Genomic DNA, 26,255 nt, shown 5'->3' on the forward strand with positions numbered 1-26,255 from the left:
TCAAAAATCAGCCATGATTTGATTGAATGGCGGAGCAGGCTCGAGGGGCCATATGGCCTACTCCTGCTCCTATTTCTTATGTTCTTAGGAGGAGGAGGAGAAGAGTTATGTGGAAGTTGTAGGGGATTCAATAATTAGGGGGACAGATAGCATCCTTTGTAAGCAGGATCGAGAGTCCCACATGGTATGTTGCCTACCTAGCGCCAGGGTGAGGGACATCTCCAACCAGCTTGAAAGGATATTGGAAAGGGAGGGAGAAGATCCAGTCATTGTCCATGTTGGGACCAACAACATAGGAAAGAGTACAGTTCAGAGAGTACTAGGAGCTAAATTAAAAAAAACAGTACCTCGAGGGTTATAATCTCTGGAAGATTACCCGAGCCATGTGCAAATTGGTGTAGGGATAAGCAGATTAGTGAGGTGAACACGTGGCTGAAGGAGTGGTGTGGGAAAGAGGGGCTCCATTTCATGGGACCCTGGACCAATACTGGGACAGGAAGGAACTGTACCATTGGGACGGGCTCCACCTGAACCGGGCTGGGACCAGGGACCTAGCGGAAAGGATAAATAGGGTGGTCTCCAGGACTTTAAACTAGTAAATGGCTGCGGGGGGGGGGGGGGGGGGGGTGGCTGCTCAGGTGGAAAAGATAGTATAAATAATCATTCTAAAACAAACAAAAAGGAAGAGAGTGGAGTGATAGTCAGAAATTATGCTTTAGGCACTACAGGTAAAGGGAAAACTAAAAAGATGTAAAGTAATTAAAATCAGGAGAGAGAAATGTGTGAGAAAACAACATTAGAGCAGAAGGTTAGGGTGTGTGGCCCAATTAAGTGTTCTTTAAACAAACGCATGGAGTATAAGGAAGAAATTGAATGAATTGCAGGCACACATTCAACTTAGAGGGTACTACATGGTAGCCGTTACTGAGACATGGTTGCAGGACGGCCAGGACTGGGAACTGAATATACCAGGTTATAAAGTGTACAGGACGGATAGGGAAACTGGTAGAGGGGGAGGAGTAGCTTTTAAGGATGAAATTACTTCAATGATAAGAGAGGATATAACGAGAGGTAAGCAGGCAGTGGAGATTTTATGGGTAGAATTAAGAAATAGAAAAGGATTTAAGACTGTGGTGGGGCTTGTGTATAGGCCTCCTGGTAGCAGCTGTGAAGTGGCAGAATGTATAAATGCAGCGATTAGACAAGCATGTAGCAAAGGCAGAGTGGTTTTAATAGGGAATTTTAACTTTCATATTGATTGGGATAAGCAGACAAGCTCGTGTCAGAAATGTAACAAATTTTTTGTGTATGTTCAGGACAGCTTTCTGCAACAATATGTCCTAGACCCCAAAAAGGAGCAGGCCATTAGATTTAATAATGAGGAATGAGCCAGATTTAGTTAACAGCCTAACGGTGCATGAACATTTATCTAATAGCGATCATATGATCGAGTTCAATGTTATATTTGAAGGGGAGAAACCTGTATCAGCTACTAAGATTCTAAATTTAGGTAAGGCCAACTTCAACAGGATGAAGCAGAGACTGTTCACAGTAAACTGGACAAATCTGTTAATGAGTAAAACGACAGAAGATCAGTGGGAGGTGTTCAAAAAAGAGATTAACGTGATACAGAACCAGTTTATACCTCTAAGGGACAAGAGTTCCACTTGCTAAAAAGAAAACAGCCATGGACGACAAAAGAGATAAGGGACAACATAAAACTAAAAGAAAAAGAATACAAAAATGCCACAAGTGGCACAGATCCTGGTGACTGGGAGAGATACAAAGAACAGCAATGAGTGACAAAACAGATAGTAAGAGCTACAAAAAGGGAGTATGAAAAGAAACTTGCAAGGGATATCAATCAACACAAAACATTTTTACAATTATATTAGGAAAAAGAGGATGGTCAACGCAATGTGGGCCCCTTAAAAACTGTTAATGGTGATATTGTAAATGAAAATAAGGAAATGGCGGACATGTTAAATAATTACTTTGCGTCAGTATTTACAGTAGAGGAAGAGGATAGCATGCCGGACACCCCAAGGAAACTAATTTTGAATCAGGGACGTGGACTCACCATAGTTAATGTAAGCAAATTAACAGTAATTAAGAAAATAATGGCACTAAATAGTGACAAATCCCCAGGACCAGATAGATTCGATCCCAGGGTTTTAAAGGAAGTAGGTGAGAACATTGCATATGAACATACAAATTAAGAGCAGGAGCAGCCATTCGGCCCCTCAAGCCTGCTCTGCCATTTGATAAGATCATGGCTGATCTGATTGTGACCTCAACCCTACTTTCCCATCTACCTACTATAACCTTTGACTCCCTCGTTAATCAGGAATCTATCTAACTGAGCCTTAAAAATATTCAGTGACCCTGCCTCCTACCGTTCTCTGGGGAAGGAAGTTCCATAGACTCACGACCCTCTGAGAGAAAAAATTTCTCCTCATCTCTGTCTTAAATGAGAGACCCCTTATTTTTAAACTGTGGCCCCAAGTTCTAGTCTCTCCCACAAGGGGAAACATCTTCTCAGCATCTACCCCATCTGGTCCCCTTGGGATCTTATACGTTTCAATAAGATCACCTCTCATTCTTCTAAACTCCAGTGTATACAGGCCCAATTTGTCCAACATTTCCTCGTAAGATAACCCCCTCATCCCAGGAATCAGTCGAGTGAACCTTCTCTGTACCGCCTCCAAAGCAATTATGTCCTTTCTTAAATAAGGAGACCAAAACTGCGCACAGTATTCTAGATGTGGTCTCACCAATGCCCTGTACAACTGTAGCAAAACATCTTTACTTTTATATTCCATTCCCCTTGCAATAAATGACAACATTCCATTTGCCTTCCTAATCACTTGCTGTACCTGCATACTAACTTTTTGTGATTTGTGTACGAGGACACCCAGATCCCTCTGTACCTCAGAGTTCAGCAATCTTTCTCCATTTAAATAATATACTGCTTTTCTATTGCTCCTGCCAAAGTGGACAAGTTCACATTACACTCCATCTGCCAAATTTTTGCCCACTCACTTAACCTATCTATAACCCTTTGCAGACTCCTTATTTCCTCTTCACAACTTACTTTCCTACCGACCTTTGTGTCATCAGCAAATTTAGCAACCGTACATTCGGTCCCTTCATCCAAGTCATTGATGCAGATGCCCTAACTATAATCTTCCAATGTTCTCTCAATTCAGGAACCATTTCCTTAGATTGGAAAATTGCACATGTCACTCCGTTATTTAAGAAAGGTGAGAGAGGGAAACCAGGGAATTATAGACCAGTTAGTCTAATATCTGTTGTTGGGAAATTATTAGGGTCTATAATTAAGGATAGAGTGACTGAACACCTTGAAAATGTTCAGCTGATCAGAGAGAGCCAGCATGAATTTGTGAAGGGTAGATCATGCCTGACAAACTGGTTGAATTTGTTGAAGAGGTGACTAAAGTAGTGAACAGGGGAATGTCTATGGATGTTGTTTATATGGACTTCCAGAACGCATTTGATAAAGTCCCTCATAAGAAACTGTTAGCTAAAGTTGAAGCTCATGGAATTGAGGGCAAATTATTGACGTGGTTAGGAAACTGACTGAGCGGCAGGAGACAGAGTAGGGATAATGGGTTCAAATTGGCAGGATGTAACTAGTGGTGTCCCACAGGGATCTGTGTTGGGTCCTCAACTTTTCACTGTTTTTATTAAAGACTTAGATGACAGGATGGAGAGCCACATATCCAAGTTTGCTGATGACACAAAGATAGACAGCATTGTAAGCAGTGTAGATGGAAGCATAAAATTACAGAGATATTAATAGATTAAGTGGGCAAAACTGTGGCAAATGGATTTCAGTGTAGGCAAGTGTGAGGTCATCCACTTTGAACCTAAAAAGGATCAATCAGAGTACTTTCTAAATGGTGAAAAGCTCGAAACAGTGGAGGTCCAAATAGATTTAGGGGTCCATGTACCTAGAACATAAGAAATAGGAGCAGGAGTAGGCCATAGGACCCCTCCGCCATTCAGTAATATGGCTGATCTTTGACCTCAACTCCACTTTCCCGCCCTATCCCCATATCCCTTGATTCTCTTAGAGTCCAAAAATCTATCAAACTCAGCCTTGAATATACTCAAAGACGAAGCAGCCACAACCCTCTGGTGTAGAGAATTCCAAAGATTCACAACCCTCTGAGTGAAGAAATTTCTCCTCATCTCAGTCCTAAATGGCTGACCCCTTATCCCGAGACTATGCCCCCTAGTTCCAGACTCTCCAGCCAGGGAAAACAGCCTCTCAGCATCTACCCTGTCAAGCCCTCTCAGAACCTTATATGTTTCAATGAGATCGCCTCTCAATCTTCTAAACTCCAGAGAGGATAGGCCCATTCTACTCAATCTCTTCTCATAGGACAACCCTTTCATCCCAGGAATCAATCCAGTGAACCTTTGTTGCACTGCCTCTAAGGCAAGCATATTCTTCCTTAGGTAAGAACAGCAAAACTGTACACAGTACTCCAGGTGTAGTCTCACCAAAGCCCTGTACAATTGCAGCAAGACTTCCTTACTCTTGTACTCCAACCTCATTGCAATAAAGGCCAAACATAGAAACATAGGAAATAGGAGCAGGAGTAGGCCATTTGGCCCTTCGAGCCTGCTCCGCCATTCAATATGATCATGGCTGATCCTCGATCTCAATACCATATTCCCACTCTCTCCCCATACCATATTCCCACTCTCTCCCCATACGCCTTGATGCCTTTGTGTCTAGAAATCTATCTAGCTCCTTCTTAAATATATTCAGTGACTTGGCCTCCACAGCCTTCTGTGGTAGAGAATTCCACAAGTTCACCGCCCCCTGAGTGAAGAAATTTCTCCTCATCTCAGTCCTAAATGTCCTACCCCGTATCCTGAGACTGTGACCCCTCGTTCTGGACCCCCCCCCCAGCCAGGAGAAACAACCTCCCTGCATTTAGTCTGTCTAGCCCTGTCAGAATTTTATATGTTTCAATGAGATCCCCTCTCATTCTTCTAAACTCGAGTGAATACAGGCCTAGTCGACCCAATCTCTCCTCATACGACAGTCCTGCCATCCCAGGAATCAGTCTGGTGAACCTTCCCTGCACTCCCTATATGGCAAGTATATCCTTTCTTAGGTAAGGAGACCAAAACTGAACACAATACTCCAGGTGTGGTCTCAGCAAGGCCCTGTATAACTGCAGTAAGACATCCTTGCTCCAATACTCAAATCCCCTTGCAATGAAGGCCAACATACCATTTGCCTTCCTAATTGCTTGCTGTACCTGCATGTTATTTTTTTAATTTATTCATGGGATGTGGGCGTCGCTGGTGAGGCCAGCATTTATTGCCCATCCCTAATTGCCCTTGAGAAGGTGGTGGTGAGCCTCCTTCTTGAACCGCTGCAGTCCATGTGGTGAAGGTTCTCCCACAGTGCTGTTAGGTAGGGAGTTCCAGGATTTTGACCCAGCGACGATGAAGGAATGGCGATATATTTCCAAGTCAGGATGGTGTGTGACTTGAAGGGGAACGTGCAGGTGGTGTTGTTCCCATGTGCCTGCTGCTCTTGTTCTTCTAGGTGGTAAAGGTCGCGGGTTTGGGAGGTGCTGTCGAAGAAGCCTTAGCGAGTTCCTGCAGTACACACTGCAGCCACTGTGCGCCGGTGGTGAAGGGAGTGAATGTTTAGGGTGGTGGATGGGGTGCCAATCAAGTGGGCTGTTTTGTCCTGGATGGTGTCGAGCTTCTTGAGTGTTGTTGGAGCTGCACTCATCCAAGCAAGCGGAGAGTATTCCATCACACTCCTGACTTGTGCCTTGTGGATGGTGGAAAGGCTTTGGGGAGTCAAGAGGTGAGTCACTCGCCGCAGAATACTCAGCCTCTGACCTGCTCTTGTAGTCACAGTATTTATATGGCTGGTCCAGTTAAGTTATTGGTCAATGGTGACCCCCAGGATGTTGATGGTGGGGGATTTGGCGATGGTAATGCCGTTGAATGTCAAGGGGAGGTGGTTAGACTCTCTCTTGTTGGAGATGTTCATTGCCTGGCACTTGTCTGGTGTGAATGTTACTTGCCACTTATCAGCCCAAGCCTGGATGTTATCCAGGTCTTGCTGCATGCAGGCTCGGACTGCTTCATCATTTGAGGGGTTGCGAATGGAACTGAACACTGTGCAATCATCAGCGAACATCCCCATTTCTGACCTTATGATGGAGGGAAGGTCATTGATGAAGCAGCTGAAGATGGTTGGGCCTTGGATACTGCCCTGAGGAACTCCTGCAGCAATGCCCTGGGGCTGAGATGATTGGCCTCCAACAACCACTACCATCTTCCTTTGTGCTAGGTATGACTCCAGCCACTGGAGAGTTTTCCCCCTGATTCCCATTGACTTCAGTTTTACTGGGGCTCCTTGATGCCACACTCGGTCAAATGCTGCCTTGATGTCAAGGGCCGTCACTCTCACCTCACCTCTGGAATTCAGCTCTTTTGTCCGTGTTTGGACCAAGGCTGTATTGAGGTCTGGAGCCGAGTGGTCCTGGCGGAACCCAAACTGAGCATCAGTAACCAGGTTATTGGTGAGTAAGTGCCGCTTGATAGCACTGTCGACAACACCTTCCATCACTTTGCTGATGATTGAGAGTAGACTGATGGCCGGTAATTGGCTGGATTGGATTTGTCCTGCTTTTTGTGGACAGGACATACCTGGGCAATTTTCCACATTGTCGGGTAGATGCCAGTGTTGTAGCTGTACTGGAACAGCTTGGCTAGAGGCGCAGCTAGTTCTGGAGCACAAGTCTTCAGCACTACAGCTAGGATGTTGTCGGGGCCCATAGCCTTTCCTGTATCCATTGCACTCAGCCGTTTCTTGATATCACGTGGAGTGAATCGAATTGGCTGAAGACTGGCTTCTGTGATGGTGGGGATATCGGGAGGAGGCCGAGATGGATTATCCACTCGACACTTCTGGCTGAAGATGGTTGTAAACGCTTCAGCCTTGTCTTTTGCATTCACGCGCTGGACTCCACCATCATTGAGGATGGGGATGTTTGCAGAGCCTCTTCCTCCCGTTAGTTGTTTAATTGTCCACCACCATTCAAGACTGGATGTGGCAGGACTGCAGAGCTTTGATCTGATTCGTTGGTTGTGGAATCGCTTAGCTCTGTCTATAGCATGTTGCTTCCGCTGTTTAGCATGCATGTAGTCCTGAGTTGTAGCTTCACCAGGTTGGCACCTCATTTTTAGGTACGCCTGGTGCTGCTCTTGGCATGCTCTTCTACACTCCTCATTGAACCAGGGTTGATCCCCTGGCTTGCTGGTAATGGTAGAGTGAGGAACATGCCGGGCCATGAGGTTACAGATTGTGTTGGATTACAATTCTGCTGCTGCTGATGGCCCACAGCGCCTCATGGATGCCCAGTTTTGAGCTGCTAGATCTGTTCTGAATCTATCCCATTTAGCACGGTGGTAGTGCCACACAACACTTTGGATGTTGTCCTCAGTGCGAAGACGGGACTTTGTTTCCACGAGGACTGTGCGGTGGTCACTCCTACCAATACTGTCATGGACAGATGCATTTGCGACAGGTAGATTGGTGAGGACGAGGTCAAGTAAGTTTTTCCCTCATGTTGGTTCGCTCACCACCTGCCGCAGGCCCAGTCTGGCAGCTATGTCCTTCAGGACTCAGCCAGCTCGGTCAGTAGTAGTGCTACCGAGCCACATTGAAGTCCCCCACCCAGAGTACATTTTGTGCCCTTGCTACCCTCAGTGCTTCCTCCAAGTGGTGCTCAACATGGAGGTGGACTGATTCATCAGCTGAGGGAGGACGGTAGGTGGTAATCAGCAGGAGGTTTCCTTGCCCATGTTTGACCTGATGCCATGAGATTTCATGGGGTCCAGAGTCAATGTTAACTTTCTGTGCTTCGTGTACAAGGACACCCAAATCCCTCTGAACACCAACATTTAATAGTTTCTCACCATTTTAGAAATATTCTGTTTTTCTGTACTTCGTACCAAAATGACATTTCCCCATATTATTCGCCAACTATCACCTTCTTTTCTACTCATTTAACCTGTCTGTATCCCTTTGCCGACACTTTGTGTCCTTCTCACAGCTTACTTTCCCATCTAGCTTTGTATCGACAGCAAACTTGGATACACTACACTCGGTCCTTTCTCTAAATCATTAATATAGACTAAAGTAGTGGTCAGGGGAATGTCAATGGATGTTATTTATATGGACTTCCAGAAGGCATTTGATAAGGTCCCATATAAGAGATTGTTAGCTAAGTTAGAAGCCCATGGAATCGAGGGAAAAGTACAGACTTGGTTCGGAAGTTGGCTGAGGGAAAGGCGACAGAGAGTAGGGATAATGGGTCGGTATTCACATTGGCAGGATGTGACTCGTGGAGTCCCACAGGGATCTGTCTTGGGGCCTCAATTATTCACAATATTTATCAACGACTTAGATGAAGGCATAGAAAGTCTCGTATCTAAATTTACCGATGACACAAAGATTGGTGGCATTGTGAGCAGTGTAGATGAAAACATAAAATTACAAAGCGATATTGGTAGATTAGGTGAATGGGCAAAACTGTGGCAAATGGAATTCAATGTCGACAAATGTGAGGTCATCCACTTTGGATCAAAAAAGGATAGAACAGGGTACTTTCTAAATGGTAAAAAGTTAAAAACAGTGGATGTCCAAAGGGACTTAAGATTCAGGTACATAGATCATTGAAGTGTCATGAACAGGTACAGAAAATAATCAAGAAGGCTAATGGAATGCTGGCCTTTATATCTGGAGGACTAGAGTACAAGGGGGCAGAAGTTATGGTGCAACAATACAAAACCCTGGTTAGACCGCACCTGGAGTAGTGTGAGCAGTTCTGGGCACCGCACCTTCGGAAGGACATATTGGCTTTGGAGGGAGTGCAGCGTAGGTTTACTAGAATGATACCCGGACTTCAAGGGTTAAGTTACGAGGCGAGATTACACAAATTGGGGTTGTATTCTCTGGAGTTTTGAAGGTTGAGGGGTGATCTGATCGAAGTTTATAAGATATTAAGGGGAATGGATAGGGTGGATAGAGAGAAACTATTTCCGCTGGTTGGGGATTCTCAGAGTAGGGGGCACAGTCTAAAAATTAGAGCCAGACCTTTCAGGAGCGAGATTAGAAAACATTTCTACACACAAAGGGTGGTAGAAGTTTGGAACTCTCTTCCGCAAACAGCAATTGATACTAGCTCAATTGCTAATTTTAAATGTGAGATAGATAGCTTTTTGGCAACCAAAGGTATTAAGGGATATGGGCCAAAGGCAGGTATATGGAGTTAGATCACAGATCAGCCATGATCTTATCAAATGGCGGAGCAGGCACGAGGGGCTGAATGGCCTACTCCTGTTCCTATGTTCCTAAATAGCTGAGGCCCCAGCACTGATCCTTGCGGCACCCAACTAGTAACAGCCTGCCAACCTGAAAATGACCTGCTTATTCCTACTCAATGTTTTATGTCATTTAACCAATCTTCTATCCATGCTAATAGATTACCCCCAACCCCATGAGCCCTTATCTTGTGTAACAACCTTTCGTGTGGCACCTTATTGAATGCCTTTTGGAAATCCAAATATACTACATCCACTGGTTCCCCTTTATCTACCCTGCTGGTTACATCCCCAAAAACTCAAATAAATTTGTCAAACACGATTCCCCTTTCATAAAACCATGTTGACTCTGCGTAGTCATATTACAACTTTCCACGTGCCCTGTTACTACATCCTTAATAATGGATTCCAACATTTTCCCGATTACTGATGTTAGGCTGACTGGTCTGTAGTTCCCTGTATTCTCTCTTCCCTCCTTTCTTGAATAGCGGTGTTACATTTATTACCTTCCAATCCACTGGGACTGGTCTAGAATCTAGGGAATTTTGGAAGATCACAACCAATGCATCCACTATCTTTGCAACCACCTCTTTTAGAACCCTAGGATGTAGGCCATCAGGTCCAGAGGATTTTTATCAGCTTTTAGTCCCATTAATTTCTGCACTACTTTTTCTTTACTAATCTTAATTATTTTAAGTTCCTCACTCTCATTAGACCCTGGGTTCCCCACTATTTCTGGTATGTTTTTTGTTTCTTCTACTGTGAAGAGAGTTACAAAATATTTGCTTAACGTCTCTGTGATTTCCTTATTCCCCGTTATAATTTCTCCTGTCTCAGCCTCTAAGGGACCCACATTTACTTTCGCTACTTTCTTCCTTTTTACATACTTGTAGAAGTTCTTAGTCTGTTTTTATATTTCTTGCTAGTCTACTCTCATATTTAATTTTCTCACTCTTTATCAATTTTCATAGATCATTAAAATGTCATGGACAGGTACAGAAAATAATCATAGAATCATAGAAGTTACAACATGGAAACAGGCCCTTCGGCCCAACATGTCCATGTCGCCCAGTTTATACCACTAAGCTAGTCCCAATTGCCTGCACTTGGCCCATATCCCTCTATACCCATCTTACCCATGTAACTGTCCAAATGCTTTTTAAAAGACAAAATTGTACCCGCCTCTACTACTGCCTCTGGCAGCTCGTTCCAGACACTCACCACCCTTTGAGTGAAAAAATTGCCCCTCTGGACCCTTTTGTATCTCTCCCCTCTCACCTTAAATCTATGCCCCCTCGTTATAGACTCCCCTACCTTTGGGAAAAGATTTTGACTATCGACCTTATCTATGCCCCTCATTATTTTATAGACTTCTATAAGATCACCCCTAAATCTCCTACTCTCCAGGGAAAAAAGTCCCAGTCTGTCTAACCTCTCCCTGTAAGTCAAACCATCAAGTCCCGGTAGCATCCTAGTAAATCTTTTCTGCACTCTTTCTAGTTTAATAATATGCTTTCTATAATAGGGTGACCAGAACTGTACACAGTACTCCAAGTGTGGCCTCACCAATGCCCTGTACAACTTCAACAAGACATCCCAACTCCTGCATTCAATGTTCTGACCAATGAAACCAAGCATGCCGAATGCCTTCTTCACCACCCTATCCACCTGCGACTCCACTTTCAAGGAGCTATGAACCTGTACTCCTAGATCTCTTTGTTCTATAACTCTCCCCAACGCCCTACCATTAACAGAGTAGGTCCTGGCCCGATTCGATCTACCAAAATGCATCACCTCACATTTATCTAAATTAAACTCCATCTGCCATTCATCGGCCCACTGGCCCAATTTATCAAGATCCCGTTGCAATCCTAGATAACCTTCTTCACTGTCCACAATGCCACCAATCTTGGTGTCATCTGCAAACTTACTAACCATGCCTCCTAAATTCTCATCCAAATCATTAATATAAATAACAAATAACAGCGGACCCAGCACCGATCCCTGAGGCACACCGCTGGACACAGGCATCCAGTTTGAAAAACAACCCTCTGCAACCACCCTCTGTCTTCTGTCGTCAATCCAATTTTGTATCCAATTGGCTACCTCACCTTGGATCCCATGAGATTTAACCTTATGTAACAACCTACCATGCGGTACCTTGTCAAAGGCTTTGCTGAAGTCCATGTAGACCACATCTACTGCACAGCCCTCATCTATCTTCTTGGTTACCCCTTCAAAAAACTCAATCAAATTCGTGAGACATGATTTTCCTCTCACAAAACCATGCTGACTGTTCCTAATTAGTCCCTGCCTCTCCAAATGCCTGTAGATCCTGTCCCTCAGAATACCCTCTAACAACTTACCCACTACAGATGTCAGGCTCACCGGTCTGTAGTTCCCAGGCTTTTCCCTGCCGCCCTTCTTAAACAAAGGCACAACATTTGCTACCCTCCAATCTTCAGGCACCTCACCTGTAGCGGTGGATGATTCAAATATCTCTGCTAGGGGACCCGCAATTTCCTCCCTAACCTCCCATATCGTCCTGGGATACATTTCATCAGGTCCCGGAGATTTATCAAAAAGTCTAATGGAATGCTGGCCTTTATATCTAGAGGACTATAATAGAAGAGTTAAAAGTTATGCTCCAGCTATACAAAGCCCTGGTTAGACCACACCTGGAGTACTGTGTTCAGTTCTGGGCATCACATCTTAGGAAAGATGTATTGGCCTTGGAGGGAGTGCAGCATAGATTTACTAGAATGATACCTGGACTCCAAGGGTTAAATTACGAGGAGAGTTTACACAAAATATTCCCTGCAATTCAGAAGATTAAGGGGTGATTTGATCGAAGTTTTCAAGATATTAAGGGGAACTGATAGGGAAGATAGCGAGAAACTATTTCCGCTGGTCAGGGAGTCTAGGACACGGGGGCATTGCCTAAAAATTAGAGCCAGGACTTTCAGGAGTGAAGTTAGGAAACACTTCTACACACAAAGGGTGGGAGAAGTTTGGAACTTTCTTCTGCATATGGCAGTTGATGCTAGCTCAATTGTAAATTTTAAGTCTGAGATTGATAGATTTTTGTTAGCCCCATATCCCTTAATACCTTTGGTTAAGAAGGGTGTATAGAGTTAGGTTACAGATCAGTCATGATCTCAGTTAATGGCAGAACAGTTGGGGCTAAATGGCCTACTCCTGTTCCTTTGTTCCTATATATGTATGTGGTATGAACATAAGAACATAAGAAATTGGAGCAGGAGTAGGCCAATCGGCCCCTCGAGCCTGCTCCGCCATTCAATAAGATCATGGCTGATCTGATCCCAACCACAAATCTAAAGAACACAAGAAGTCGGAGCAGGACCCGGCCACATAGCCGGCCATCAGTGTGTGTGGTATGAACACTGCATCAGTGTGTGTGGTATGGAGACTGCCTCAGTGTGTGTGGTATGGAGACTGCCTCAGTGTGTGTGGTATGGAGACTGCCTCAGTGTGTGTGGTATGGAGACTGCCTCAGTGTGTGTGGTATGGAGACTGCCTCAGTGTGTGTGGTATGGACACTGCCTCAGTGTGTGTGGTATGGAGACTGCCTCAGTGTGTGTGGTATGGACACTGCCTCAGTGTGTGTGGTATGGAGACTGCCTCAGTGTGTGTGGTATGGACACTGCCTCAGTGTGTGTGGTATGGAGACTGCCTCAGTGTGTGTGGTATGGAGACTGCCTCAGTGTGTGTGGTATGGAGACTGCCTCAGTGTGTGTGGTATGGAGACTGCCTCAGTGTGTGTGGTATGGACACTGCCTCAGTGTGTGTGGTATGGAGACTGCCTCAGTGTGTGTGGTATGGACACTGCCTCAGTGTGTGTGGTATGGACACTGCCTCAGTGTGTGTGGTATGGAGACTGCCTCAGTGTGTGTGGTATGGAGACTGCCTCAGTGTGTGTGGTATGGAGACTGCCTCAGTGTGTGTGGTATGGACACTGCCTCAGTGTGTGTGGTATGGACACTGCCTCAGTGTGTGTGGTATGGACACTGCCTCAGTGTGTGTGGTATGGAGACTGCCTCAGTGTGTGTGGTATGGACACTGCCTCAGTGTGTGTGGTATGGAGACTGCCTCAGTGTGTGTGGTATGGACACTGCCTCAGTGTGTGTGGTATGGAGACTGCCTCAGTGTGTGTGGTATGGAGACTGCCTCAGTGTGTGTGGTATGGAGACTGCCTCAGTGTGTGTGGTATGGAGACTGCCTCAGTGTGTGTGGTATGGAGACTGCCTCAGTGTGTGTGGTATGGACACTGCCTCAGTGTGTGTGGTATGGAGACTGCCTCAGTGTGTGTGGTATGGACACTGCCTCAGTGTGTGTGGTATGGAGACTGCCTCAGTGTGTGTGGTATGGACACTGCCTCAGTGTGTGTGGTATGGAGACTGCCTCAGTGTGTGTGGTATGGACACTGCCTCAGTGTGTGTGTGGTACATGCATGATAATTAAACATACCAAGTGCCGTGGTATGGCAGCAAAATCTAATGAATAAATGCAGAATATATCTGTCAAATATTCAGCTGCAGTATTTGCGTGGAGTTAAGCTTCAATAGAGATATTTACAATGTCTCAAATTGTGGTTTGCCTAGCTCCCTGTGCTTCAGTTTTAGTGTGAGGGTGGTGTATGTGCTAGATATAAAGGCACTTTCACTTAACATTGTTTCTGTCTCAGGTGAGTGACCTCTGCACCATGCTGTCCCCCTTAAACACACTGTCCGGTGGCTGTGCTGGTGGGCCCTGATGTGTAATGTGGAGACCTGCTTCCTGTGGTTACTCTGCTTAACCCTACAGTAGATGCGTAATGTAACGTAACTGGTCTAATCTAGAGAACATGGCTCAATTTTCAAATGGTGGTGGGTTGGCAGTGGGGGAGTGAAGGTGCGCGTGGCAAACCCAAGTAAAAAAAAACTTACATTTTCCGACACGATCGCAATGTAATTGATGGTGATTAAAGTTGTTTCCGGGTTTCGCGCCCGGCAGCCAGCCTGATTGGCAGGCTGGCTGCCGACAGGAGCTGCAACGCTGAGGCGGGGGGGGGAGAGAGAGAGAGAGAGAGAGCGACGTCATCCGGTGCTGGAACAGAGCGTGGAGGGCGCTGAAGATCAGTTGGGAGGGGCGGGGGTGAGGGGAAGATCGGGGTGGGGGGGAGAGGGAGATCGAGATCGGAGAGGGAGACAATGGAGAGGGGGACATTGGATATCGGAGCAGAGGGGTGCAGGTGACATCGGTGGAAAGGTAGGTTTATTTTATTTTTTAACTTTGTGCAATGGTTTTTTATTTAATTTATTTACTTTATTTTTGTCTGATCCGGCCCTTCATGCCTGGTTTTACCAGGTGTGAATTGGAAGCCGTGGGAAAGCCGCCCAGGTAAGTTTAAAATCGGTTTAACTACTATGTCAGAAATAAAGTACCTCAGTGAGGTATATTTGGTTCTTTAACTATCATCCCATTAGCACCGCATTCGGGAAGCACGCACCCGCACACAGGCACATCGATGGGAAACCCGAAAGTCGGCAAGTTGGGGATGGTTTCCTCACCCACTCTGGATTTTCATGATTTCTGCAGCCCCCAACGCACCTGCAATTTCATTTGAAAATCGGGGCCCATGAGTTCAAATCCTACCATGGCAGTTTGAGAATTTGAAATCTGGATAAAAGTGATCATGAACCTGTCAGATTGCCGTAAAAACCCAACTGGAAGGAAACCTACCATCCATACCCGATTCCGCACCAACATGATTGACTGTTAATTTCCCTCTGAATTGGCCTAGCAAGCCCCTCAGTTGTATCAAGCCGCTTGTACAATAAATGCCGGCCTTGCCTACGACGCCCACATCCCGTGAACAAATTTTTAAAAAGACCCACCTTTTCATGGAAGCGATAGCATCATAGGCCCCTGATTACGACAAAGAAAGCAGTCATCAGACAGATGCAATGCATCTCCTGGCAGAGATTGAGGGGGCAGGGCATCTCTGCTAGAGGTGGGGACCAGTGTGTCTCTGTTAGAGGGGGGGACAGTGCGTGTCTCCGCTGGAGGTGGGGGGGACAGTGCATGTCTCCGCTGGAGGTGGGGGGGACAGTGCATGTCTCCGCTAGAGGTGGGGGGGGACAGTGCGTGTCTCCGCTGGAGGTGGGGGGGACAGTGCATGTCTCCGCTGGAGGTGGGGGGGGACAGTGCATGTCTCCGCTAGAGGTGGGGGGGGACAGTGCGTGTCTCCGCTGGAGGTGGGGGGGACAGTGCGTGTCTCCGCTAGAGGTGGGGGGGCAGTGCGTGTCTCCGCTAGAGGTGGGGGGGGACAGTGCGTGTCTCCGCTAGAGGTGGGGGGGGACAGTGCGTGTCTCCGCTAGAGGTGGGGGGGCAGTGCGTGTCTCCGCTGGGGGGGGAGCAGTGCGTGTCTCCGCTAGAGGTGGGGGGGCAGTGCGTGTCTCCGCTAGAGGTGGGGGGGGCAGTGCGTGTCTCCGCTAGAGGAGGGAGCAGTGCGTGTCTCCGCTAGAGGAGGGGGGGGCAGTGCGTGTCTCCGCTAGAGGTGGGGGAGCAGTGCGTGTCTCCGCTAGAGGAGGGAGCAGTGCGTGTCTCCGCTAGAGGTGGGGGGGGCAGTGCGTGTCTCCGCTAGAGGTGGGGGAGCAGTGCGTGTCTCCGCTAGAGGTGGGGGAGCAGTGCGTGTCTCCGCTAGAGGTGGGGGGAGCAGTGCGTGTCTCCGCTAGAGGTGGGGGGGCAGTGCGTGTCTCCGCTAGAGGAGGGAGCAGTGTGTGTCTCCGCTAGAGGTGGGGGGGCAGTGCGTGTCTCCGCTGGGGGGGGGAGCAGTGCGTGTCTCCGCTAGAGGTGGGGGGAGCAGTGTGTGTCTCCGCTAGAGGTGGGGGGAGCAGTGTGTGTCTCCGCTGGGGGGGGGAGCAGTGCGTGTCTCCGCTAGAGGAGGGAGCAGTGCGTGTCTCCGCTAGAGGTGGGGGGAGCAGTGTGTGTCTCCGCTGGGGGGGGGAGCAGTGCGTGTCTCCGCTAGAGGTGGGGGAGCAGTGCGTGTCTCCGCTAGAGGTGGGGGGAGCAGTGCGTGTCTCCGCTAGAGGTGGGGGGAGCAGTGTGTGTCTCCGCTAGAGGTGGGGGGAGCAGTGTGTGTCTCCGCTAGAGGTGGGGGGGGCAGTGCGTGTCTCCGCTAGAGGTGGGGGGAGCAGTGTGTGTCTCCGCTAGAGGTGGGGGGAGCAGTGCGTGTCTCCGCTAGAGGTGGGGGGAGCAGTGCGTGTCTCCGCTAGAGGTGGGGGGAGCAGTGCGTGTCTCCGCTAGAGGTGGGGGGAGCAGTGCGTGTCTCCGCTAGAGGTGGGGGGAGCAGTGCGTGTCTCCGCTAGAGGTGGGGGGAGCAGTGCGTGTCTCCGCTAGAGGTGGGGGGAGCAGTGTGTGTCTCCGCTAGAGGTGGGGGGGGCAGTGCGTGTCTCCGCTAGAGGTGGGGGGAGCAGTGTGTGTCTCCGCTAGAGGTGGGGGGAGCAGTGTGTGTCTCCGCTAGAGGTGGGGGAGGCAGTGTGTGTCTCCGCTAGAGGTGGGGGGAGCAGTGCGTGTCTCCGCTAGAGGTGGGGGGAGCAGTGCGTGTCTCCGCTAGAGGTGGGGGGAGCAGTGTGTGTCTCCGCTAGAGGTGGGGGGGGCAGTGTGTGTCTCCGCTAGAGGTGGGGGGAGCAGTGTGTGTCTCCGCTAGAGGTGGGGGGAGCAGTGCGTGTCTCCGCTAGAGGTGGGGGAGCAGTGCGTGTCTCCGCTAGAGGAGGGAGCAGTGCGTGTCTCCGCTAGAGGTGGGGGGGGCAGTGCGTGTCTCCGCTAGAGGTGGGGGGGCAGTGCGTGTCTCCGCTAGAGGAGGGAGCAGTGTGTGTCTCCGCTAGAGGTGGGGGGAGCAGTGTGTGTCTCCGCTAGAGGTGGGGGGGGCAGTGCGTGTCTCCGCTAGAGGAGGGAGCAGTGCGTGTCTCCGCTGGGGGGGGGAGCAGTGTGTGTCTCCGCTAGAGGAGGGAGCAGTGCGTGTCTCCGCTGGGGGGGGGAGCAGTGCGTGTCTTCGCTAGAGGAGGGAGCAGTGTGTGTCTCCGCTAGAGGTGGGGGGAGCAGTGCGTGTCTCCGCTAGAGGTGGGGGGAGCAGTGCGTGTCTTCGCTAGAGGTGGGGGGAGCAGTGCGTGTCTTCGCTAGAGGGGGTGGTAATGTGATTAACACATTCTGATATGAAAAACTGGACTCAAGAATTTTGCCTTCAGTATTGAACAGCTGAGTGTTTCTGATCTGAGTGGATTTCAATTTTAATCAAATTAGTTGCAACTGTGATGCTGGAAAATGTAGCAAGTGGATATGGTTTCTATATGGTGTAGGGAAAATCTTTGGTTAGTGGAATTTTAACTGCATTTTAAGTAGGAACATTAGGAACAGGTGTAGGCATAGGTGAGGCAATTGCAGATGCTTTAGCCATGATCTTCCAAAGCGCTCTCGATTCAGGAATTGTCCCTTTAGAATAAAAAATTGCAAATGCAACTCCATTATTTAAGAAAGGTGAGAGAGAGAAACCAGTAAATTATAGACCTGTTACTCTAACACCTGTTGTGGGGAAGTTATTGGAATCTATAATTAAGGACAGAGTGACATGAACACTTCAAGAAATTTGAGCTGATTAGAGAGAGCCAACATGGATTTGTAAAGGGTAGGTCATGTCTAACGAACCTAATTGAATTTTTTGAGGAAGTAACTTGTGTAGTAGACAGGGGAATGTCTATGGATGGAGTTTATATGGACTTCCTCCTGCATTCATAGAATCATAGAAGTTACAACATGGAAACAGGCCCTTCGGCCCAACATGTCCATGTCGCCCAGTTTATACCACTAAGCTAGTCCCAATTGCCTGCACTTGGCCCATATCCCTCTATACCCATCTTACCCATGTAACTGTCCAAATGCTTTTTAAAAGACAAAATTGTACCCGCCTCTACTACTGCCTCTGGCAGCTCGTTCCAGACACTCACCACCCTTTGAGTGAAAAAATTGCCCCTCTGGACCCTTTTGTATCTCTCCCCTCTCACCTTAAATCTATGCCCCCTCGTTATAGACTCCCCTACCTTTGGGAAAAGATTTTGACTATCTACCTTATCTATGCCCCTCATTATTTTATAGACTTCTGTAAGATCACCCCTTAACCTCCTACTCTCCAGGGAAAAAAGTCCCAGTCTGTCTAACCTCTCCCTATAAGTCAAACCATCAAGTCCCGGTAGCATCCTAGTAAATCTTTTCTGCACTCTTTCTAGTTTAATAATATCCTTTCTATAATAGGGTGACCAGAACTGTACACAGTATTCCAAGTGTGGCCTTACTAATGTCTTGTACAACTTCAACAAGACATCCCAACTCCTGCATTCAATGTTCTGACCAATGAAACCAAGCATGCCGAATGCCTTCTTCACCACCCTATCCACCTGTGACTCCACTTTCAAGGATCTATGAACCTGTACTCCTAGATTTCTTTGTTCTATAACTCTCCCCAACGCCCTACCATTAACGGAGTAGGTCCTGGCCCGATTCGATCTACCAAAATGCATCACCTCACATTTATCTAAATTAAACTCCATCTGCCATTCATCGGCCCACTGGCCCAATTTATCAAGATCCCGTTGCAATCCTAGATAACCTTCTTCACTGTCCACAATGCCACCAATCTTGGTGTCATCTGCAAACTTACTAACCATGCCTCCTAAATTCTCATCCAAATCATTAATATAAAAAACAAATAACAGCGGACTCAGCACCGATCCCTGAGGCACACCGCTGGACACAGGCATCCAGTTTGAAAAACAACCCTCTACAACCACCCTCTGTCTTCTGTCGTCAAGCCAATTTTGTATCCAGTTGGCTACTTCACCTTGGATCCCATGAGATTTAACCTTATGTAACAACCTACCATGCGGTACCTTGTCAAAGGCTTTGCTGAAGTCCATGTAGACCACGTCTACTGCACAGCCCTCATCTATCTTCTTGGTTACCCCTTCAAAAAACTCAATCAAATTCGTGAGACATGATTTTCCTCTCACAAAACCATGCTGACTGTTCCTAATCAGTCCCTGTCTCTCCAAATGCCTGTAGATCCTGTCCCTCAGAATACCCTCTAACAACTTACCCACTACAGATGTCAGGCTCACCGGTCTGTAGTTCCCAGGCTTTTCCCTGCCGCCCTTCTTAAACAAAGGCACAACATTTGCTACCCTCCAATCTTCAGGCACCTCACCTGTCGCGGTGGATGATTCAAATATCTCTGCTAGGGGACCCGCAATTTCCTCCCTGACCTCCCATAACGTCCTGGGATACATTTCATCAGGTCCCGGAGATTTATCTACCTTGATGCGCGTTAAGACTTCCAGCACCTCCCTCTCTGTAATATGTACACTCCTCAAGACATCACTATTTATTTCCCCAAGTTCCCTAACATCCATGCCTTTCTCAACCGTAAATACCAATGTGAAATATTCATTCAGGATCTCACCCATCTCTTGTGGTTCCGCACATAGATGACCTTGTTGATCCTTAAGAGGCCCTACTCTCTCCCTAGTTACTTTTTTGCCCTTTATGTATTTGTAGAAGCTTTTTGGATTCTCCTTTGCCTTATCTGCCAAAGCAATCTCATGTCCCCTTTTTGCCCTCCTGATTTCTCTCTTAACTCTACTCCGGCAATCTCTATACTCTTCAAGGGATCCACTTGATCCCAGCTGCCGATGCATGTCATATGCCTCCTCCTTCTTTTTGACTAGGGCCTCAATCTCCCGAGTCATCCAAGGTTCCCTACTTCTACCAGCCTTGCCCTTCACTTTATAAGGAATGTGCTTACCCTGAACCCTGGTTAACACACTTTTGAAAGCCTCCCACTTATCAGACGTCCCTTTGCCTGCCAACAGACTCTCCCAATCAACTTCTGAAAGTTCCTGTCTAATACCATCAAAATTGGCCTTTCCCCAATTTAGAATTTTAACTTTTGGGCCAGACCTATCCTTCTCCATAGCTATCTTAAAACTAATGGAATTATAATCACTGGTCCCAAAGTGATCCCTCACTAACACTTCTGTCACCTGCCCTTCCTTATTTCCCAAGAGGAGGTCAAGTTTTGCCCCCTCTCTAGTCGGGCCATCCACATACTGAATGAGAAATTCCTCCTGAATACACTCAACAAATTTCTCTCCATCCAAGCTCCTAATGCTATGGCTGTCCCAGTCAATGTTGGGAAAGTTAAAGTCCCCTATTATTACCACCCTATTTTTCTTGCAGCTGTCTGTAACCTCCTTACATATTTGCTCCTCAATTTCCCGTTGACTATTTGGGGGTCTGTAGTACAATCCTTTCAAAGTGATCTCTCCCTTCTTGTTTTTCAGTTCTACCCATATAGACTCAGTGGGCGAACCCTCGGATATATCCCCTCTCACTACTGCCGTGATGTTCTCCCTAATCAAGAACGCAACTCCCCCTCCTCTCTTACCTCCTGCTCTATCTTTCCTATCTTGTACCTATCTTTCAATGAGGTTCCACATAAGAGACTGTTAGCTGAAATAAAGTTCATGAAATTGAAGGCAAATTATTGACCTGGTTAGGAGATTGGTTAGGTGGTAGACAGAGAGCAGGGGTAATGGATATGTACTCGAATTGGAAGGAAGTGACTCATGATGTCCCACAAGGATCCGTGCTGGGACCTCAACTATTCACTATATGGAGAGCCATATATCCAAGTTTGCTGATGACTCAAAGATAGGTGGCAAGATAAATGGTGTCGATGGGAGCATAAAATACAAAGAGACATTGATAGATTAAGTGAGTGGGCAAAACTGTGGCAGATGGATTTCAACGCAGGTAAGTGTGAGGTCATCCACTTTGGACCACAAAAGGGATTGATCCGAGTATTTATTAAATGGCGAATAGCTCGGAACAGTGGGGGTCCAAAGAGATTTAGGGGTCCATGTACAAAGATCACTAAAATATAGTGGTCAGGTACAAAAAGTAATCAAAAAGGCTAATGAAATGTTAGCCTTTATATCTAGAGGGCTGGAATATAGGGGAGTAAGTTTTGCTATAGCTATACAAAGCTCTGGTTAGACCACATCTGGATTACTGTGTACAGTTCTGGGCACCGCATCTTCGAAAGGATAGATTGGCCTTGGAAGGAGTGCAGCGCAGATTCGCCAGAATGTTACCAGGGCTCCAGGGGTTAAATTGTGAGGAGAGATTACACAAACTAGGCTTGTATTCCCTGGACTACAGAAGCATAAGGGGTGATTTGATTGAGGTTTTTAAGATTTTGAAAGGAATTGATAGGGTAGATAGAGTGAAATGTTTTCCGATGGTGGGGGAGTCTAGGACAAGGGGAGATAACCTTGAAGTCAGAGCCAGGTCATTCAGGAGAAAAGTTAGGAAACTCTTCTTCACACAAAGGGTGGTAGAAGTGTGGAACTCTCTCCCACAAAAAGCAGTAGATGCTCAACTAATAATTTTTCATCTGAGATCGATAGATTTTTGCTCGCCAAGGGTATTAAGGGATATGGAGCCAAGGCGGGTAAATGGAGTTAGGATACAGATCGGCCATGATCTCATTGAATGGCGGAACAGGCTCGAGGGGCTGAATGGCCTCCTCCTGTTCCTATGTTCCTCGGCCAGTCAATCCCTTGGACTTACTCCACCATTCAATTTGATCATGGCTGATCTGCACCAATAGGGGTAATCCTTTTTCAGAAAGCACATGATTAAATATTTTTGGGATTGATAATTCTAAGACAGAAGTTACGATCAGTTCGCCTCTTGTACAGCTGCTTAACACACTCGTTCGATGCAAGAAACACAAAAAATTAGTATGCAGGTACAGCAAGCAATCAGGAAGGCAAATGGCATGTTGGCCTTTATTGCAAGGGGGTTGGAGTACAAAAGGAAGGAAGTCTTACTACAATTGTACAGGGCATTGGTGAGACCTCACCTGGAGTACTGCGTAGAGTTTTGGTCTCCTTATCTAAGGAAGGATATTCTTCCCTTAGAGGCGGTGCAACAAAGGTTCACTAGATTAATTCAGGGATGAGAGGTTGTCCTACGAAGAGAGGTTGAGTAGAATGGACCTATACTCTCTGGAATTTAGAAGAATGAGAGGTGATCTCATTGAAACACATAAGATTATGAGGGGGCTTGACAGGGTAGATGCTGAGAGATTGTTTCCCCTGGCTAGAGAGTCGCGAACTAGGGGGCATAGTCTCGGGATACGGCATCGGCCATTCAAGACTGAGATGAGGAGGAATTTCTTCACGCAGAGGGCTGTGAATCTTTGGAATTCTCTACCCCAGAGGGCTGTGGATGCTGAGTCAATGAATATATTCAAGGCTGAGGTGGACAGATTTTTGGACTCTAGGGGAATCAAGGGATATGGGGATCGGGCCGGAAAGTGGAGTTGAGGTCAAAGATCAGCCATGATCTGATTGAATGGCGGAGCAGGCACGAGGGGCCATATGGCATACTCCTGCTCCTATTTCTTATGTTCTAATGCAGGTGATAAACCATTCTAAGTAATTTCAACTGTTACATTGGAAATGATTATTTATTTGTGATATATCAGTTAATTAAATAATGAACTTTGAAACCCTCTTATTTCTGCAGTGATTGGACAATGACATACTTGGGTGATTAATTTTAAACATTGCAGAACAACCTTCAGCTTTAGTAAGATAGCAAGTTCTGTAGTGTGTAACCTGGACAGTCATTCAGCGCAGGTAATGTTTGAATTTAGCTGATGTGAATGTTGCTAACGGTATGTTTTTATCTCTCTCTTTCTTCCCTCCAGCCTCAGTACACAAACCTGGGGCTCCTTAACAGTATGGAGCAACAGATACAGAACGGATCCTCCTCCACCAGCCCGTATAACAACGACCACACCCCCAACGTCACAGCGCCCTCACCATATGCTCAGCCCAGCTCCACCTTCGAAACCCTCTCTCCATCACCAGCCATCCCATCAAACACAGACTATCCGGGCCCACATGGCTTTGATGTGTCGTTCCAGCAATCCAGTACAGCAAAGTCTGCTACATGGACAGTAAGTTATCTCCACCAACACTGACCTAAAGTGTTCACTGCTTTTGACGATAATCGAGACGTGTGTGACTGCGCTAATGGAATGGGCCCAGCAATTTAATAAGATGTCACTTAGTTACAGTTGATGAGCTAAATAAAAATATAAAACACTGAAAGAGAGAGCAAGGGCAGAGAGCAAGAGAGGGAGGGAGAGAGAGAGAGGAGCTTTCTTCTTTTTAACACCCTTCCCCTCGGGGGTGGCGTTATGTCTCTATCTCATCTTGAAAGATTCATCAGCTTTCAAACTTACAAAAGCAGTGAGGCTTGGCAAACAGCAAGTTGGATTGTACAACACTTCAGGAGATCATACGTTAGTGGATGGGCAGACGGGTGGCAGATGCAATTTAATATGGAAAAGTGTAAAATAATACATTTTGGGAGGAAAAACAAGGAATTGGAATAAACGCTCAATCGGAAGAGGCTGACCAGTATGGAGGAACAGAAACCTGGAGGAACAGAAACCTAGAGGTTCAGATACATAATTCCCTGACAGTGTGAGTGCAGGTAGATAAAACCATTTTTAAAAAAAACCCAATCGAATCTTGGGTTTTATAAATAGGGGCATGGAATACAAAGTGTAAAGAAGGAATGATAAATTTGTACAAAGCACTAGTTAGGCCACAGAAAGAGACGGAACAGTTTTGGGCACCCTATTATAGAAAGGATATTAAAGCCATAGATACAGCGTAGATTCACCAGGATGATGCCAGGGATGGGAAACTTTATTTCAGGGGAGTGACTTGAGATACTGGGACTGTTTCTACTGGAGCAGAGAAGACTAAGAGGAGATTTAATAGAGGTTTTGAAAATTATAAAGTGTTTTGATAAAGTGAATTGGAAAAGATTTTCCTCTGGTTGGGAGACGGTGACGAGGGGGTATCAATTTAAACGTTTAAATGTGGGGTCAGAGTTAAACAACATTTGAAAGTACAAAGGTTTCCTTATTTGTGAGTACTGAAACCTTGTTTTGGGGAATACTGTTTAATTGAATCACCCTTTCTAGCTTTACTTTTTTCTCCACTTACTTTATCATTTTGTCCATACTTGACCAGTCGTGCCAAACAGAATATTTTTTCTTTTCTGTGCAGAATCACTGCTGTCATGTGCCTATTTCATAGTTAAAAGTGTGAACTAAGAACTAGAATCATAGAATGATTAAAGCACAGAAAGAGGCCATTCGGCCCATCGAGCCCGTGCCAGCTCTTTGTAAGGACAACCCAGTTAGTTCCATTCCCCCGCTCTTTCCCCGTAGCCCTGCAAATTTTTTCCCTTCAAGTATTTATCCAATTCCTTTTTGAAAGCCTCGATTGAATCTGCTTCCACCGCCCTTTCAGGCAGCGCATTTCAGATCGTAACAACTCGCTGCTTAAAAAAGTTTCTCCTGATGTTGCCTTTGGTTCTTTTGCCAATCACCTTAAATCTGCATCCTCTGGTTCATGACCCTTCCGCCAATGGGAACAGTTTCTCTTATTTACTTTATCTAAACCCTTCATCATTTTCAACACTTCTATCAAACCTCCTCTCAACCTTCTCTGCTCTAAGGAGAACAGCCCCATCTTCTCCAGTCTATCCACATAACTAAAGTCCCTCATCCCTGGAACCATTCTTGAAAATCTTTTCTGTACCCTCTCTAAGGCCCCTTCACATCCTTCCTAAAGTGTGGTGCCCAGAATTGGACATATTATTCCAGTTGTGGCCGGACCAGTGTTTTGTAAAGGTTTAACATAACTTCCTTGCATTTGTACCCCATGCTTCTATTTATAAAGCCCAGGATCCCGTATGCTTTTCTAACCTCTTTCTCCTCCTGCCACCTTTAAAGATTTGTGCACATATACCCCGAGGTCTCTCTGTTCCTGCACCCCTTTTAGAATTGTACCATTTAATTTATATTGCATCTCCTCATTCTTTCTGCCATTAACTAGGAAGAAAATGTGCCCAATGATGTAATCCCAGGTGAGAGGAAAACATTTCTATTCAGTACAACTGATCAGATGTGGAGAGCGTGACAAAATAAGTGTAAAAAACAGTTGTGCCAAACATTAGTACGATTAAATTCTGATACACAGATATTTAAAGGTGGGAGCACAGGGACAGGGCATAAAAAAGGCAAATGAGCTTTTATACAAAAAGGCTTTGAATATAAAAGCAAGCAAGTGATGTTGAGTTTGTACAAGACTTTGTGAGTCCACAATTGGAAGGAAATTATGCAAAAGGTATTATTAGATCCATGGAAAGGGTATAGCAAATTGAAAAATTGGATCTCGTTTCGTTAGAACAACACAGACTACAGAGCGATATGATAGAAGTGTTTAAAATTACGAAAGGCTGGGGAAGAGTAGATAGAAGCAGTGTTTCCAGTAGTTAAGGAGTCTAGATCGAGGGGGCCATAGATACAAGGTTAAATGTAAGAGATTTAGAACAGAGGGCAGGAGAAACTTCTTCACACAGAGTTGTGAGGCTGTGGAATTAGTTGAGGCAGAAACTATGCCAACATTCAAGATTAGATTGGATAGGTGGAAGGAAAAGGGAATGACGAGATACAGGAATAAGGTACACATGAATAGGAAAGTTTGCTTGTGTGGAGGGTAAACGCCAATATGGGCTGGATGGGCCGACTGTCCTGTTTCCTTGTTGTAACTTCTATGTATTTCAAAGAATGATGAATGAAAACAGGAATGACAAATTATAGTTATGAAGAAAGGCTTGAAAAATTGGGCCTTTTATCACTAGAACAGAGAAAG

General features: G+C 46.3%; 1 protein-coding gene across 2 annotated transcripts in view; it reads left to right on the plus strand.

Moving 5' to 3' along the window:
* The window catches only part of tp63 (tumor protein p63), a 121,425-nt gene that overhangs the window by 31,145 nt on the left and 64,025 nt on the right, over positions 1–26,255 (plus strand). For both annotated transcript variants that reach the window (XM_067994840.1, XM_067994841.1), the window contains exon 2: positions 23,225–23,476. In XM_067994840.1, coding sequence (XP_067850941.1) covers positions 23,225–23,476 — 252 coding nt within the window. The remainder of the gene's footprint in view (positions 1–23,224; positions 23,477–26,255) is intronic.

This window comes from Heptranchias perlo, chromosome 13 (assembly GCF_035084215.1).
Source record: "Heptranchias perlo isolate sHepPer1 chromosome 13, sHepPer1.hap1, whole genome shotgun sequence".
Taxonomy (NCBI): domain Eukaryota; kingdom Metazoa; phylum Chordata; class Chondrichthyes; order Hexanchiformes; family Hexanchidae; genus Heptranchias; species Heptranchias perlo.